The sequence below is a fragment of the Hylobates moloch genome, unplaced genomic scaffold, assembly GCF_009828535.3.
Source record: "Hylobates moloch isolate HMO894 unplaced genomic scaffold, HMol_V3 SCAFFOLD_19, whole genome shotgun sequence".
Taxonomy (NCBI): Eukaryota; Metazoa; Chordata; class Mammalia; order Primates; family Hylobatidae; genus Hylobates; species Hylobates moloch.
Genome location: NW_026652294.1, coordinates 24,551,658 through 24,568,592, shown reverse-complemented (window position 1 = coordinate 24,568,592; position 16,935 = coordinate 24,551,658). Strand labels below are relative to the sequence as shown.

The 16,935-nt window shown below is 54.1% G+C and overlaps 1 protein-coding gene across 1 annotated transcript in view; it reads right to left on the bottom strand.

Moving 5' to 3' along the window:
* LOC116458341 (metallophosphoesterase domain-containing protein 1) overlaps positions 1-16,552 on the bottom strand; it is a 78,952-nt gene extending 62,400 nt beyond the window's left edge. Inside the window, exons 1-2 of the mRNA XM_058431138.1 lie at positions 16,272-16,552; positions 3,156-3,457 (exon numbers count right to left, since the gene is read on the bottom strand). Coding sequence (XP_058287121.1) covers positions 3,156-3,379 — 224 coding nt within the window. The 5' untranslated portion in view covers positions 3,380-3,457; positions 16,272-16,552. The remainder of the gene's footprint in view (positions 1-3,155; positions 3,458-16,271) is intronic.
* Between the last annotated feature and the right edge of the window lie 383 nt (positions 16,553-16,935).

The window sequence follows — 16,935 nt, the reverse complement described above, 5'->3', positions numbered from 1 at the left end:
TTGGAGCACGCTCTCTCCAGGGCCCCATCCAAACCCCAGCTGCCTCGGAGCCAGCAGGAGCCAGCAGGAGCCAGGAACTCTCCCCTCTGCCGGAGGTGGTGGTGCAGAGCAGTCCAGGATGGGGTGGGGCAGGCCAGGTGTGAATCCTTGCGGGGCCTGCTCCAGCTCCCCAGCTAAGCTCCTTCTCCATAGCACTTACCATCGCCAGCATCACACGCTTTCATGACCATCTGCTAACTGCCTGCCATCCACTGGATGTAAGCTCAGCACAGGCAGGGGTGCCTTCGATTACTACTGGGTCCCAAGCACCTCACCAGGCCTGGCATGTGCTACCAATGCTGAGTGCTTGCTGCCCACTGGGCCTTCTCTATGAGGATTTAACTATTTCATCCCCAGTATTACTGTGCGCAGCATTTTTTTCACCCCCTAAGAACCAGTTTTCACCCCTTGGAGGCGCTGTTTCCTCCACTGAGAATGCATGGACTAGTGTCACCGGGGGGGGCGGTGAGGACCAGCTTTCCGAGCCATGCAGAGCGCATGCACCATCCAAGGAGGGCGGCACGGCAAGGGGAATTTCAGGGGAACATGTGGTCCCTCGACCTGGAGTAGCCAGCTCCAGGTTGGGGAAACTGAGGCACCAAGCAGCATGAACCCCATCCAAGCAGGCAAGCTTAGCGCCCAAGGTCCTAAACAGTGAGAAACTCAGCAGCTCACAGACATCCCAAATGCGTGAATGAATGACTCAACAAATGAATGAATGGCCCTGGGTTGCTCAGTTAAATGGGGAGATCACCCCCTCTCATTCCGTCATTCACCCTCCCTCGGGACGCAGCCCGGCCTACAGGGGCCTGTGATGTCTCCTGCACACCCCCAACCCCTGCTGCCTGCCCAGCTGGGCCTCCGTATAGTTCTCAGAGACCCCCATCTTCTAGCCACCTGCAGACTCCGACCCTGCCGCCCCTTCTGCCTGGCCCACTTCCTCCTCACACCCTCTCCCAACTTGCTAGGCCTATTCCTCCTGCTCTGGCCTTAACCTAGAAATTACCTAGTTCTCCAGGGGGTCTTTCCTGGATCCCTTGAAACTGGGAAGCACCTCCTCGGCCCCCACTCCCTGTCTTCCTCTTTCCCTGGCTCTGTTCTCTGACTAGGAGCTCCCTAAGTGTGTGCCTGGCCCAGGCAGGGGCGCCGTGATTGACAGCTGTCCACAGTCCCACTGTGTGTGGTGCTGGGACCTTCACAAACCCCACCTGCCCTGGGAAGCCTTGCTGCTCTCTCCCTGCCCACTGGGCAGGAGCTCAGCCTGGCCTCCGGGGACCTCAGGTTCAGTCACCTCTGACCCACTCAGATGGAGGATGACCTTCACCAACAAAAGACAAAACCCAGCCCAGGGAAGGGCCCCATCCCTGCAGCGCCCCCACCCCGCCCCCCGCCAGGCCTCAAGTCTCACAGACTGAGGAGCGACAAGCCTGAGGCCCGGGGCCTTCCTTCCTTCGCAAACCCACCAATCGGGCCCCAAAAACAGAAAACCAGAGGCAGCAGCCCAGAAAGAAATCTACCAAAAAATAAAGTAGGCAGCCACAGGCAACACTAACCCTGCGGCCCCACATGGAGACAAGGATTTTCCTGGGCAAGTGCCACTGGAAGAGGGCGATCCCCGCCTGGTGCCTGCTGCCCTGCAGAGCCCTTCCCTGCACCTCCCTCTCCCCACAACACAGGCCGGGCCTGAGGGAGGCCGCACAGGGATGGGAGGTCGCACCCTCACACACACCCCACCAGGCCAGGGTTTGGAAACCCCCTCAACTCCTTCTCCGAGTGGTCCGAGGGACAGCGGCTGGGACGCCACAAGCACCGCTGCCCCAAGATGGAGATCACAGCCCCAGAGGTGGCCCAGGGCCTGGACCCTTGCTGGGGCACCAGACCCACCGGCGGTCAGGAGGGCTTCCAGTAGGCCCTACATCACTGGATCAGCCCCTGTCACAGCTACCCCCTCCCTGTGCTGTCACCTCCCTGCTCTGCAGGGGTCATCCCTCATCCAGACCCAGCTTGGGGGCGGGCACCCAGAGTGGCCGGGTGAAGGTACTACAGCCAAGGGGACAACAGCCTCCGCTCTGAGGCAGAAGCACGAACATCCACACACATCACAGCCCGAGGATGCCGGAGGCCCAGCACGGAGAGCCCCGGGCTGGACTCAGGAAGCCCTGGGTTCAAGTCCAGCTCTGGCACCTGCCAGCAGGGGGGGCACCTCATGGGCCTGGACCCCGGTTCCTCACCAGGTAAGCTCTGTCGTGCAGGGCTCATGGGAGGAGCAATGGGGATAACTCAAAGGAACTCAGGGAACCACCCAGAGCAGGGCCACGAGCTCGACTACCTCTGGAGCCACCCCAAGCCACCCACAGCTTTCCAGGTCCTCAGGAAATCCAGAGAGGAAAGGCTGGCCCTGGACACAGACATCAGGACAAGTCCTCCTGCTGCTCACGGGGGCCTTGAGTCTGTGTGCTCCCCAGGGCCTCGCTGCTTGAGCACCCCTAGTGCCCCGAGGGGCAGACAACAGAATCCCCCAGTCCTTTTGGAAAAGCATCTCTGCTTTCACAAGAGAAGCACAGGGTCTGGACAAAAGGAAGGGCGGGGAGGGGAAACAAAGAGCCCAAGACTGGTGTCCTAACCTGCCGTGGGGCTTGTGGTGAGCCCCTTCCCCTCTGTGGGGCTCGGTCTCCCCATGTGTACAATGAGGAGAGTAAATCAGACAAGGGGTCGCCACCAAAATGCCAAGAAAGGGATCTGGAATGTGGCCCCCGCCAGACGCTGCCAGGAGGACATGTGGGCCTGGGGTTGCCAGGCCTTTGGGTTTTATAAAGTGAAGCCAGAAGTCTGGAGTTTTCTGTGCATCCACCTCATCTTTAAATATTTGTAAAACATGCTCCTGGCCAAGTGAAACAGGACTGCGGCCAGAATCGGCCCACAGGCCATCCATCTGCAACTTCTTGCCGGTCCCTCCCAACTCAGAGCCCCGATGATCCTAGGACCCCAGAATTGTTGCAGTCAACAAACATTCAGTGCTTGTTACAGTGCACCCAGAACCAGGAGGCACCCAAGACCGTGCACCCACCCCAGGGGGCCGTCACCACCCCCACCCCCACCTCACTGGTCCCACTTACATCTGCACATGCGGTGGCTGGAAGCGGCCCTGGTTGATGTTGTAGAAGGTGAAAGCCTGGGTGGGGTTGGAGCTGTACTCGTCCACCTCGATGATGAGCCGGCTGTGCTGGTGCCGCCGAGCGGCCATCACGTGGGACTGGGAGAATGCCATGCCCAGGCCGCAGGGGAGGAGGGCCAGGGCCTCCGCCTTCAGGACGCCGGCATCCCACCTAGAGCGCCACATGGACCTCCGCTGGCCGCCCCGGCATCTCCCACCGCTGCCGCCACCGCAGCCCGGCCCCCCGCCAGACCTGGAAACAGACTGAGGAGACGGAGCAGAACCGTGCGACAGTTAATCTGTTTGGGATTTGCTTTATTTAATGTCAGATGAAGATTTAGAAAGAGGGAGAGGGCGGGGGGAGAGGAAAAAAAACACAGTCGTACAGCTCAAAAACTCATTACAAATCTTTCCAACTCAGCAGTTTGATGAATATACTTTGGTAAAAAGAAAAGGGAAGGGAGGGAGGGGACAAGAAAAAAAAGAAAAAAAAAAACCCTCAGCACTGTGGACGGATGCATGCATGGCCCAACGTGTTTAAATACTTAAGACATTTTTTTTTTCTTCAACAAAATCCTCCCGAGCCTACAGGGTGACAGTGATCTGGGGTAAGACAATGGCTGGTATTTTGTAAACAGGTGAGTTAAGTTTTACTTTTCAGAATTGGGGAATAGGAAGCGTTCTCGTTCTCCTACAACCCTCCCCCATCCCCCCACAGACCCCCAAACACACCCACACGGCCCCACGCCCACACCCCTGCAAGCCTGAGCAGGTGGAGACAGCACGGGCGAAAATTCCTCCCTCGACATCAATTTCATCTAAAGATATCTTTTAGTGGTGCCCCGAGAAGGGATTTTCCCAGCCATAGATGGTCACATACCCACTGGCTCAGGGGTGGTAGTGCAGGTAGGGGCAGAGATGGTGAGGGAGGAGGAACCTTTTGCAAAAACCTCCTCCGATGCCTCACTACCCTCTCTCTCATAAGAATCTCAGGAACCCTGATGTGCCCCGTCAATCTTTGAATTGCAGCTTGAGAATGCTGCAATATTTTTCAAATCTTTTTCACTGGGAAGTGCAGTTTGCATTTATATTTACTGGGCTTAAATATCCCTCCAACCGACCCCACCTTGGGGTCAGTGTAGAACTCTGTAGAAACTTGGAAATACAGGCCCTGGGTGAGACCCCATCCTACCCCAACACACAGCACTATGGCCGATGCCTCGTTACTCAGACCATCGGGTTGTCTTGTTCCTTTTCATAATTATTTTTTAAACTGTGTAAATGGGAAATGCCTTGAAGACTTTTTGTCGTTGTTTTCAGTTTGGGTCATTAAGACCCTCCAATGATTCCTTTTGTGCTGTATTTAACCAAGGAGAAAATAACATCATTTAAACTATTCCTGGACAGTCATATCGCAATCACGTTAAATGAAGAAAAATCCCCTTTGCTTTGCGCTTGGAAGAAGAATTGACACAGTCAGAAAACAAATTAGATTAGGAAAATGACAAAAATTAGAGACTGGAGAACATTTTAATTATGTGCAAAGGAGAAATGGGTTATTAATTTTTTTAAATCTTGATCATCTCCCTAGAAGGTGAAATAAATAGCAATATCCTCCTTCTCCCACTGACCCCTAAAGACACTTCCTAATTCCCAAAACATATCCCTCTTCTCCACCCGCAGAGACAAGGGGGGAAAAAAATCTCCCTTTTCCTGAGGACACACTTGCGCCATTGTTCGGTCCTGTGGGTTGTTTTAAAGCGAATTGGCTCTCCCTGCGAGTGCTATGCAACAGAACTGTAGGTGGGGGAGCAGGGGCCTGCACCCCTCTTGTCTGTAACTGCTGCCCGGCACCCAGAAGCCCTGGGAAAGGCCTCAGGGCACCAGATGCCAAGTTCCAGGACTCTGCATACTCTGAGCCAGGCCTGCCCAGATCTGGATGGGGGTCAAGCCCCAGCATGGCTGACTTGCTGTGTGACCTTAAGCCAACTTCCTAACTTCTCTGAGCCTCCAGCTTCCTCTTCTAGAAGACGGATTTGAGGCCTGGTAGAGTGGCTCACACCTGTAATCCCAGCACTTCGGGAGGCTGAGGCGGGCCGATCACCTGAGGTCAAGAGTTCAAGACCAGCCTGGCCAACATGGTGAAACCCCCTCTCCACTAAAAATACAAAAATTAGCTGGGCACTGAGGTGCACACCTGTAATCCCAGCTACTTGGGAGTGTGAGGCAGGTGAATTGCTTGAACCCAGAAGGCGGAGGTTGCAGTGAGCCGAGACAGCGCCACTGCACTCCAGCCTCGAGACTCTGTCTCATAAAAAAAAAAAAAAAAAGAAAGAAAGAAAGAAAAGAAAAGAAAAGATTTGATAGTAGTAATGCCACCTCCCGGGGGTTGTGCAGGTTAAATGAAGAAGTAAGCAGGAATCCTGAGTACAATGCCTGGTGGGTCCCAGGCGCCAGCTCACCTCAGCTGTGATGGTCACAGTCACTATTCTGTTCGATTTGATCCCTGCATATTGAGGAGCTGCTGTCAGCAGGTGCTGCCTGAGTACTGGACACCCTTGGTACGAGGGTGTCAAGTGCGCACCAAGGGGCCAGTTCCAGGAGCTAGGGGTGCCAGACGGGCCCTGGAGAACTCAAATATTTCTCAAATGCAAGCTGACCACATCACATCCCTACTTGAAATCCTTGTGGTAGCTTCTCTGATAAAATCCCTTGACCATAATACCCCGCATGGTCTGGCCCTATGACTGGTCTGGCCTCTACTTGAGCCACACAGGCCGGCCCCCGGTGGCCTCTTGCACCTGGAGGCCTACAGTTCACAGGGGCCATGCTCTTGTTCAGAGCCACACAAGTCCAACACTTTTCGAGAGTCTTCCTCTGCCAGGCTCACCACTAAGAGACAGATATTGATGCCCATGTCTCAAATGATGAAGGGTACATCCCACAGAAGTGACGTCTCATTGCACAGAGAGTAGGTGGCAGGGCTGAGCCCCCAGACCTAGCTGCCTGGCTTCCGGCTCTGCCCTCCTCTCTTGCTGGCTGAAGCTGACACCCTTCCTCTCAGCAATGCCGGGGTCTCCTCAGAGAGGCCTGGATCTGGGGCCTTCGTTTCAGGGTCCCAGGAGGAGCACGGATGTCCCCTGAGGGCAGGGCCAGACTCCCCCCTTGCGCACCCCATGTGTCAGCTCCGGCCCCCAGCAGCTCTGTGACCCTGAGCAAGCGGCTGAACCTCCAGGGGCTGTTTCCTCTTCTACAAAATGGAAAGAAAAACAGTCCCTACCTTGTAGAGTCATGAATATTCAATGAGGTGACACATGTAAGCTGCTGATCACAGAGCCTAGCACACAGTAAGTGGTCAATAAATGTTAGCTAATATTATTTTTATAACACGATCACCCCATCGCCTATCACAAATACTTCGTCAATCGTATTAGTGGATAGATGGAGGCAGGGAGGGAGAAACGGACGGATGGAGGGATGGATGCAGAGACGATGAGGGGACAGAAGGACGTACAGAATGTCTGGAGACTTTGCCTGGTGCCCAGGAGAGGCTTGGCAGAGGGTGGGTGTCAGGAGAGCTTAGCTGAAGACCGAAGAGTCACTGGCCCCTCTCCATCTTACCCACCTTGCATATCCAGCAAGGAGGCTGCCAGGCTGGCACAGCCCTTGTGAAAAGGGGTCCCAGGGGCCCCCACCCGTCTTTGCCCCAGAGGAGCAGGCGCCAGCATGCAGACAGCCTGCAGTCGAGGCAGAACCGCTCTGCACCAAAGGGACTCAGCGGGGAAAGGCGGGCGGCAAGGCTCCCGGAGGCGCTCCGCGGTGAAATGCTGCATTTCACATAAAGGGGGTTCGCAACAGGCCCTGCTCAGAGAAATCCGGGAAACTGGAAACGCAGCGCCTTCCTTTAATGCCCATTTAATATTTATGGAGCCGCAGCAGCACGTTAGCCACCATGCGAGGAGGCGAGCGTTCTCCGCTGCGCAGCCCATCCACGGAGGAGGCGCAGCATCTCCCAAACAGCTTTGAGCTAGGAAGCGTTTACACCCGGTCCACAAAACAGCACAGCACGCGAGCGATGCAGTGGTGCCTCGGGACCTGCCGCAGGGAGACCGCCTGGGCTCCCAGCCTGGCTCTCAGTCCAGCGGAGTGACCTTAAGCAAGTCATGCATCCTGATGGGGCTGCAGATGCCTCCCCAAAATGGAACTACAGGGGAGGATGGATGGAAGGAATGAATGAATGAACGCATGACTTATTCAACAACCATTAGCCACGGCCCTACATGCTCTCCCTGTTCCAGGTGCCAGGAAGGGCAATGGAAAAGCAAAGAGGCTCCTGCCCTGGAGGAATATGGGATGGGGTGGGAGGGGGGACAACAAGGTAAACAAAGAATTAAACAGAAAAGACACTTTCAGCTAATAATCAGTACCTGGAAAAAGACAGAACAGGGTGATGGGGTGATTAAATTGGGTGATCAAGAAAGATCTATCTGGGCTGGGCATGGTGGCTCACACCTGTAATCCCAGCACTTTGGGAGGCCGAGGCAGGAGGATCACCTGAGGTCAGGAGTTCGAGACCAGCCTGACCAACATGGAGAAACCCCCTCTCTACTAAAAATACAAACAGCTGGGCATGGTGGCGGGTGCCTGTAATCCCAGCTACTCGGGAGGGTGAGGTAGGAGAATCACTTGAAACCAGGAGGTGGAGGTTGCATTGAGCTGAGATCGCGCCACTGCACTCCAGCCTGGGTAACAGAGTAAGACTCCATCTCAAAAAAGAAAAATAACAAAATGTCTATCTGAAGGGGCGTCACCTCACACACCAATGACAACAGCCATGCCCCCACCTGGGGAATGAGAACCTGGGCAGAGGGAGGGGAAGTGCTAAGTCCCTGAGGCCCAGGCGGCCTGGATAAATGGCCTCACTCTTTCATTGTCATGGGTCACTGGCATGCTTCTGCCATGGAGGACAGCCTGGACTCTGAAGTCAGAGAAAGTGGGGTTCCCATTAAATTCCATCTCAGGCTGCTGAGCATTGGGACGCTGGGGAAGTCATTCAACTTCTCTGTTTCCACTTCTTCAGTGGTCCCCTTGAGGGGTTACAGAGGGGCTGGAACGAGCCTTGTACCTGCCCATAAAGGCCCAGTGAACCCAGAATGGGAGACTCCAGGTCCCCCCAGCCCAGCACTCCTTGAAAAATTCCCTCTGGTTCTAAGGGCTGGCTTTTCCAAAGTCTGATTCTCTTATCAGCTGGTTTCTCTTTCGTTTTCCTCTCAGAGACATTTATTTGTTGTTCCTTGGGTACTGTGAGTCCAGTGAGGCCAGGGTGCTCCAAGGAGAACCTGGGTGTCAGCCAAGACAACAAGGAGCAGGTCCCATTTGATGCCAACTGTATGGAAAGCTGGTGTCTAGGAAAGAGGTCGGACTCCAGGCCCCACCTCTCTGTGACTCTCTCTGACCGCCCCCCCACCCCCAAACTTGTCTGGTCTCCTGGTGGTCTTGACCCCCCATCACCATGGTCACACCACACCGGCCTCCCGAAGGAATGTCCTAGAACTCACCTCTGCCTGTGCGGTTCCCTCCGGCACACCCAGCACCCCCCAGAGCAGCTGCCGCCCTCAGGTGAAGCTCAGCGCCTCAGGTCAGCTCAGGAGGCTGCACCTGGCCCCAGCCCCACTCCCGCTTCTCAGGCCCGGCTCAGTCATGCAGGCGTTCCCTGGCACGGAGGGGGTCCTGTCTTGAAGCCTCCACGAATGCTATTCCCTCTGCCCAGAAGGCCCTGCACCCAACCCCACCCCTGCGTTCACCCTCGTTTCCTGACACATGCCCACTCAGTCTCAGGAAGGCTCAGAGCCTCAGAAACACCTTCCCTGACCTCCCCTGGCTGGGTCAGGAGCCTCCACCCACAGCCCCCAAGGCTTCCTATATCAACGCTCCCAACACACAGTCGGCTTTTTATCTGAACTGAATGAAACGCCAAAGAATAAAATGATATGTGAATGAATCAATGAATGAATCAATGAGAGAAACTATACATGCCTTTGAGTCTGACAGCAGGACTCAAAAGCAGCTTTGCCCCCCTTAATCTTAGTTTTTCAATCTACAAACATGTGGATTCTCAAACCTTCTTTCCTGGGCTGCTGGAGCACTGAAGGACACAGGAGATTCGAAAGCCCCTGCCCGGGCCTAGCACACAGGAGGTGCTCGCTCCCTGTCTCTTCCCCTCCAGTTAGAAAGTTCTGATGAACTCAGAAGCTCCCCAGGGAAATTTCAAGAATGCAGAAGGGATTTTCAAGCAACCCCTCCTCTCCTGCCTGAAAGCCCATGGTGCCTGACCCCTTCCCTCTCGCCCTGCTGAGTAAGACTCTGAGGCTTTGACTTCCCCAGGAGTTGTGGCTGGACACATCCAATACAACCCACCCTCAACTCGTTTTTCTGGGCAAATTCTTCACCACCACCCCCATCTGGACACTGCTGGGCACTGGTCAGCCCCAACGCACCCGCTGCTGCTCCTGCTCTGGGCCAGATCCTGTTCTGGGAGCCGCAGGACCCAGACACGAAACTAGCCCTCCAAGGGCTCAGACCCGGCGAACCAGCCAGGCAGACAACAGACCTCCTCAGAACTCTGTTTTGAGGAGTTGCAGTGGAGGGGGTCTGTGGGCCTCTAAGAAGGCCCCCACCAAACAGCGAGGCCAGCCAGTGTGTGCTGAAGGCCCAGGAAGGAGAGAGAGAGAGAGGCCTTGGCTCACACAGAGCATCTCAGCAGCAGATGAATTTTTGCAAAAGAGATGCTTGGATCATTCTGGTGGCCCCTCTCTGTCCGAAGATGTGTGAGGAAGATCTTGGAGCATTGCACTACCAGAGGAGCTGCTGCCCTGCAGACCAAAGATAGATTTTGCTTTACCGTGTGACTTGAAGCATCACTTCCAGCCGACACAGGCCTCTCAAAGTCGGCGCAGGCCCAGGACAGCCCCGGTTCACGTCTGCTGTCCCTGTGCCACTATTACCAGCATCCTCTCCGGCTCTCGAAAGTGCTCTCGTTTGGAAGGGAAAGGTCACTCTGATCAAAGCCAGTGCCAGGCCGGTAAGGCAGCCATCCCCAGAACCCACCTGTGTTTCTCTTTGCATTCATCGGCAGCTCTTTAACAATCACTGGGGGGGCTAGCATAATATGGCGCTGTCCTGGGTCCAAAACTCGGATGACAGTCAATGAGCACACAGAAACGACTGTCTTATTAAGCATGAGAAGCTTCCAGGGAAACATCTCCCCCAACAGCCATCCCTGCTGCAGTGTTCTGAGGAACCCCACCTTGAAAAGCTTTCACCAGGATCCTAGACGCACCTTGGCTCCGTCTCCTCTTGGGGCCTTTAACTGAGAATAGGAGCAACTGAATAGCCCCAGCCCCTCTAACGGGTCAGTCCAAAGTGCAGCTGCCTGTCTTCAGGCCGGTGGCTCAGGGCGATGCAGAGAAAAAGCCGGCTTGGCTCAGCAAAGGCAGTGCTTACTAGGGCTTTTGTTGCAATGTGGCGAAATGTCACAGAGAAACCACACTAACTCTTCCTAAGTGGTTTCCCCAAACAAAATGCAGGAGATAATATTTAACAGAAAAGTACCAAGGTGTGGGGGCCTGGGGAGAATTGCTTTACAAGCAACGATTCCCACACAAGCTCAAAAATCACTTTTAAACCGTATTTTCTTTCCTTGTTTTGCCTCTGCTTGAAAATATGCAATTGATGAGCCCATAGTAGAAAATGCCATAAAAGGGGGAAAAAAAAAAAAAAAGCAGAGGGACTCAAAGGAAAAGAAGCAAATACCCCAATGGGAGAAAAAAAATCAGACCTCGTCCCACCATGTCCTAAAATGACAGACCTTTGTGTTTGATCTCCTTCCCAATCAAGTGTGGGATCCCAAGAAAAAGAAACACTGGCCAGCAGCTGGTATTATCAGCTAAGTTGAATAAGCTGATGAGCTCAGTAGATGAAGGAATCCACAAATAAAGTGAAAATTAGCCCCTATTCCTTGAAAAAGGATCAACCACAGTGACTTTAAAGCATTTACCACTTAAAAACCTTTTAGCTGGGCCCATTTTGAATTATGACTACATGATTTTAAATTACACTTTCTAATTCCTCACCACCGCCACCCCCCAGCAGTCTCTGCCGCTTCATTTTCCAATTATGTACTTTTATTTCGGAATATGAAGAGTGCTACTTACTGGATCATGTCCTGTCTGCCACAAATAGCTGCTCACTTATTCCTTTAATTTTAGCTATGAATGCAGTCAGCTCGCCGGGCTTATCTTCAAATTCTGAATATTCTCCGTTCCCATTGCACAGAACGAGCCCCGAGACGCAAAGAAACACACAAAGCTCGGGCAGAGAAATATGTTTGTAAACCAGTGCTCCACTCCATAAATTATTATAATTCTTGGTGCTTTCTATATCCATCTAGCAGATCAGTGATCACATAAATAATAGCAAGTGGACTGATTTTTCTTCTGCAAAGTGCTACGTCCTAGTTTTCAAAATAAAGCACTTGGAGAGTCACGTATCTATGGAGTTGAAATGGGAAGCTGTTCAGATCTGTTTCAAACATGCACACAGACATATCCACACACAAAAGGAAATAGGAGGTAAATGTGCAAAACTCAGCATCGTGTCCCCTTCCCACTTATACATCAAGTCACACTCAATAGGAATGGGGGTTTAGCACATACATGGCTAGGGAGGGGAAGAGGCTAGAGGGCTGTGGTTGCTCAGCGTTCAAATACAGTTTGCAAAGCAAGTAAATGTGGATTTACAGTTCTTGTGGAAATCTATTAAACAGATGTCACTGAAGCATAATCAAATCAGCACTATGGCAATTCTACACTTAAGTCTGATATTGGGGTTTTGCCATTTTTATGATCAGTTCAAGTGTATGTTTTGTGATCGTGCGGCAATTTGCAATTAAGGATGAAACCTCCCAAGTATGATCAATTAACTAATGTGTCTGAATGACAAACTTACAAAAGCAAAACTCCATTCTCACCAGCCCCCAACCACTGCGCTGTGCAGGGAACCCAGGGCAGAATAAGGGTTGGGGGAGAGAACCTTTGCCTTTTCTGTGAACACTCAAACACTAAAAAGCGCTTTGTCAGGAAGAAGGGAAAGGCAGGTTGCAGGAAGGGATTACATTTCTCAGGTAGCCATTGCAATATATTTTGCAGGCTTGCAGACTGCAGTACTGTCCGGAAAATGAAAAAGAATGAAATGAAGGGGAAACGATGAGAGTGTTAGAAATTGGAAGCAGGCATCATTTTCTCCTTGAAGTGATGAAATTAGCATGGGCGATGCCAAAAGTCTCTTCATGTGCATCAACGCTGAGCCTCGCATCCTTCTTGGAAGGAGGAGACGGGAATGCGAAGGTGGGCAACAGACAAGTCACATTTTATAGAAACAAACTTTCAGGTGTAGACTGGGGTGGTGGAAAGAGGAGCCTACTCATCCCTGGCTTTGAAATGGATGCAGAGCAGAGTCAACCAGAAGGGAGAATTTTATTTATTTATTTTTTCCTGCAGCTGCTTCTATTTATGATGACAACCTGGTTCCGACATTAAGCTGGCCAAGTTCAGGTCCAAGAAAATCCCCCACAGAGTAATTCATGAAAAGGCCTGAAAAGGCCAAAGAACACCTCAAATCACAATTTGATTTCAAAATTAATACCTATAATCTCAATTTGTTATGATTTTTTATGAAATTTGGCTGCCCTCATTGGTCACAGATATTTTAAGTGGAAATAAAGCATAACTAAGTCTTGTCTCATTAGGGGGAAAAAAGTCAAAATAAAGTAAAACATTTGTGTTGGCAGCAGACCTGTCAGGTCACCAGGGAGAATCATGGTGAATCAAATTAACTGAGAAGCAATTTATACCTTTCCTCCAATACTGCCCCCAAAAGGGGGTCTCTTATTTTTTTCCCCTTGGGTTTTTTGTTTCTTTCCTTTTTTTTTTTTTTTTTTTTGGCTTTTGACATTTTAGTCACCTCTTCAAACTCAAGTCAGACAACTTCAGTGGCAGTCTGGAAGGGACGCTCACTGGTGGTCTCAGTACATGGGGACATCCACACAGCAAGAACGAGGGCTGCAAGGAATGGCTTTCTGAGTGCCCCAGGCTACACTAAATGGTTCTTGCTGTGGGAAACAGTCCCTTCACCCCCTCTTCTCCCTGCCACCCCCAAGTGTTGGACACTTCTGGTCCTAGAGGGTGAGGCACCCAGGCCAGAAGGAAGGCCCCTTTTATGGGAGGTGCTATCGACTTTGATCTGTGGGTACGGAGCGAGCCTCAGAAGCTATTCCCAGGCCTCTGCACCTGGGGAGCCCTTTGCCCCAGGACCCTTGCTCCAGAGGGGCAGGCAGACAAAGGTACTTATTGCTGAACGGAAAGATCTCAGGGAGAAGAAGAATGGAAAGGGGGAATTCGTGAAAAGACCCTTTTTTGTTCCCAGTGAGGGAGGGGCGATGGGAGAGACATGTCACATTGTCACATTAAAGACTTTGACAGACAATCCAGGGATAACGCAGAAATTCCACCCTTAAATGCAGCTTGATGCAACTTGAAAGGCATTAACTAACCTCCACTAATTGCATGCTTTTCTGTGCATAATATTTACTTGTTAAAAGTCTTTGCCTGGCTGATTAATTTCCTCGCCCCGGTATTCATGATCAGTTCACAGGCCTGAAATTGGGAAAATGAAGTCATTTTGATAGATTAGAAGATGATTGCACTTTGGGGAGGGTTTTCTTTTTTTCCAGAAGTCCAGACCTGCACCCAGAATGCTGATTTTTCTCCTTGAATGTGGCTCTTCAGGGAATCTCAGCGACCACCGTCATTCCTCAAACAAGCAGAGAGAGATATGTCCTGTATAAAGTGAGCATACCAAGGCCCGTACTGCCTAGATGGGAAGGTAGCAAGTTCAAAGAAGAACAAATGAACTTAAGCCACATTCATTGGATGAAGATTGAAGAGTCTCACGGGTGAGCTGGGAATTTAAAAGCAGGCTTTTCAAGAACGATGATTCCCTACATCAGTCTGTGTATTCCTCACAGTTGGGGCTCAAGTAAAACACCCTAAAATTCTTATTGTTCGCCTAGATCTAAACCTGTCCTATCTGTCCACAGGCACAGCCCACGGGGCATCAGCCAGGGTGGATGTGAGTGATTCTAAGTGTACCGCGGGGTGGTTACATCAGAGGTACCTCCTCGGCCATGTAGATGACTGTGAACCCATCCACATCACCAGTACAGGGGCCTCATTCAATCCAGGTCTTCCGAAATTCCTGGGGCCAAGAAATAAATAGGAAGGCAGTCCCACGTTGAAACACTTCCAAACACATGATTAAGCCTCCGTGACTGGATTATCGCCTTTTGACTAGCCATCGCCCAATTAATGTACCTCCAGCGAGCGAGCACTAGAATCGATGGAACCATTCCACCGAAATCCATCTCCAGAAAAAGATTTTACAAGTGTTGTGGGGCTGCCACTCGGAAAGCCAATTTGCAAGGAGCCCAGCACGGTGAAGCGCAGTTTATCATGCGTGGTTCCCACACAGAGGGCCCCTGCAGACTGCGCCTGGCTCCAGAATGCCTCCCTAGCACCACCAGCTCAAACGCATTGAGGTTCTCCCCTGCCTCAGCCCGGCCGAATCCATCAGCACTCTCCCCAAACAGTCTCTTAGAGCCTTGGCTCCTGTACACCAAGATCTGGCTTCCGACTGGATGTGGCAGTCAGCTGGTGGCCTCTCCAACATCCCTAAAGCACGGTTAACCCTGTGCCAGGTTTCTCACTAAGTTGGTTTAATTTTTTTTTTTTTTTTTTTTGCGAAGTCCAGTCAGATTATTGACAGTGCCTGTCTGCCTGACCCGCCCCCGCCCCCCAGCGCCGCAGATACCTGCTAACAAGTCTCCCACTGCCATTCAACTCCCGTGAGCCAGCTCCGCCATTCAACAGCCAGCCCACTTTTGTTCCCCCAGTTTAATTTCATAATTGTTTGCCACTTAACAAGCTCTCCTCCGGGCCATTCAATAGAGCAGGGGAAATGGGGAGGGGGAAGGCAAAGAAACTCTGGGAGGGGAGCTGGGAGCCAGGCCAACCCAGCACTGGGGAAGAGACATCCCAGAGAGGTCAGCTGGACAGGGGTGGGGGCCAGTTCCGGAGTGGAGCCTCCTGACACCAACTGGGCCACCCAGCTTGAGCCCGGAGAGGTGGGAAGGAAAGGAGAAGGGTGAGTCCCGAAGGCCAAGCCGGGGCCTGCCAAACTCCTGGGCACATCAGTGCTCCGAATGAAACGCCTCTGGCCCTGCCCGGGTGAAGGGAGACTGCATGAATTCACGCTCCTGTAACATGCCCCAGAACAAACACACAGGAACACACAGGAGACAGAACTGCTCCTTAGTTTGGGCATCCCATGATCAACATTCCCTTTGAGGGCTGGGACCTGTCTAGGTAGCCACTGAATCCCGCACATAGCAGACAGGAATAAATATGTGTTGAGTGAGTGGATGGATGGATGGATGGATGGATGGATGGGAGGGAGGGATGAATGGATGGAAGGAAATGGATGAAGTTTCCAGCAATATCTAGCAAAAGTGGCCACTCAGCCAGCGTTCGTCCCCTCTCTCTTCCCCCCCAAGTGCCAGCAGGGGCTTGGCAGCGCACACAGTAGGCTCTCTACAAGCAGGGGCTGCTATTGTTACCACCATCATCATCACTGGCACCCCACCAGCCCGCTGCTTCCACCAGCTACTCCGCCAGCAGCCAGCAGCAGCGACTGGCGAGCAAGGGAAAAGTTTCGCTGACCCCGCGGCCCCAGCCGGAGTCCCGCGCCCTGACGGAGCCCCCTCCCCCCGGGCGCCCGCTCGGCAGGCGGGGCAGCTGGGGTGCCCAGCCCGCTTCCCGCACCCGGCAAAGGCGGCCAAAGTAACTTTGCGGGCGCCCCCGCGCAGCGCCGCGGGCGTCGCCCAGCGCCTGGACAGGGTCCCAGCCGCGCCCCGCGCCCGGCCCCTCGCCCGCGCCCGCCGCGCCCCGCCCGCCCCCGGTCCTACCTGGCCCCGGGCTCCTCTTCGGCGGCCGCGGCGGCTGCGAGCAGCAGCGCGCACCGAGGGAGGCAGGGGCTCCCGGGAGGGAGGCGCGCAGGGGCGGGGGCTCCTCCGGCGGCGGCCGCCTCGCCGCGCGTCCGAGGCTGCAAGTGGGAGCCAGACTCCTCCTTCAGGGGACCGGGGGCTCCCCGCGCCCCCTCCGCCGCCCGCCCGCGCGCCGCGAGGCTCCGAGCCTCCTTGGCTCCCCCCGCCCGCCGCCGCCCGCCTCCCCACGCCCGCCCTCCCCGCCTCCCCGCGCCCGGCCGCCGGGAGGGGCACACTCGCGGCCTCGGTCCCGGCCCCTGCGCCGCCGCCCGCCGGGGCCCCCGCCAGGCCCGCCAGGCCTCGGCCCTCGGCCCCCGCCCGGGCTCGGAGCCCGCATCCCGCTGCGGAGGGACAGGGAGCGCGGCCGCGGGCCTGGACGCGGGAGGAGGAGCGGGGCCCGCGCTGCGGAAAAGGGAGGGGGCCGCCCCACCGCGCCCGGCGCCCCTCTCCGCGCCCGCCCCCAGCCCCTGGCCGGGCCGCACGCGGGCTGGGCAGCGAGCGGGGCGGGGGCGCTCTCACCTCCGGATCCGTGGCCGCCGCGGCGGGCACCGCGTGCAGGGGCGTGCGCGGCTCCTTCCGGGGCGCC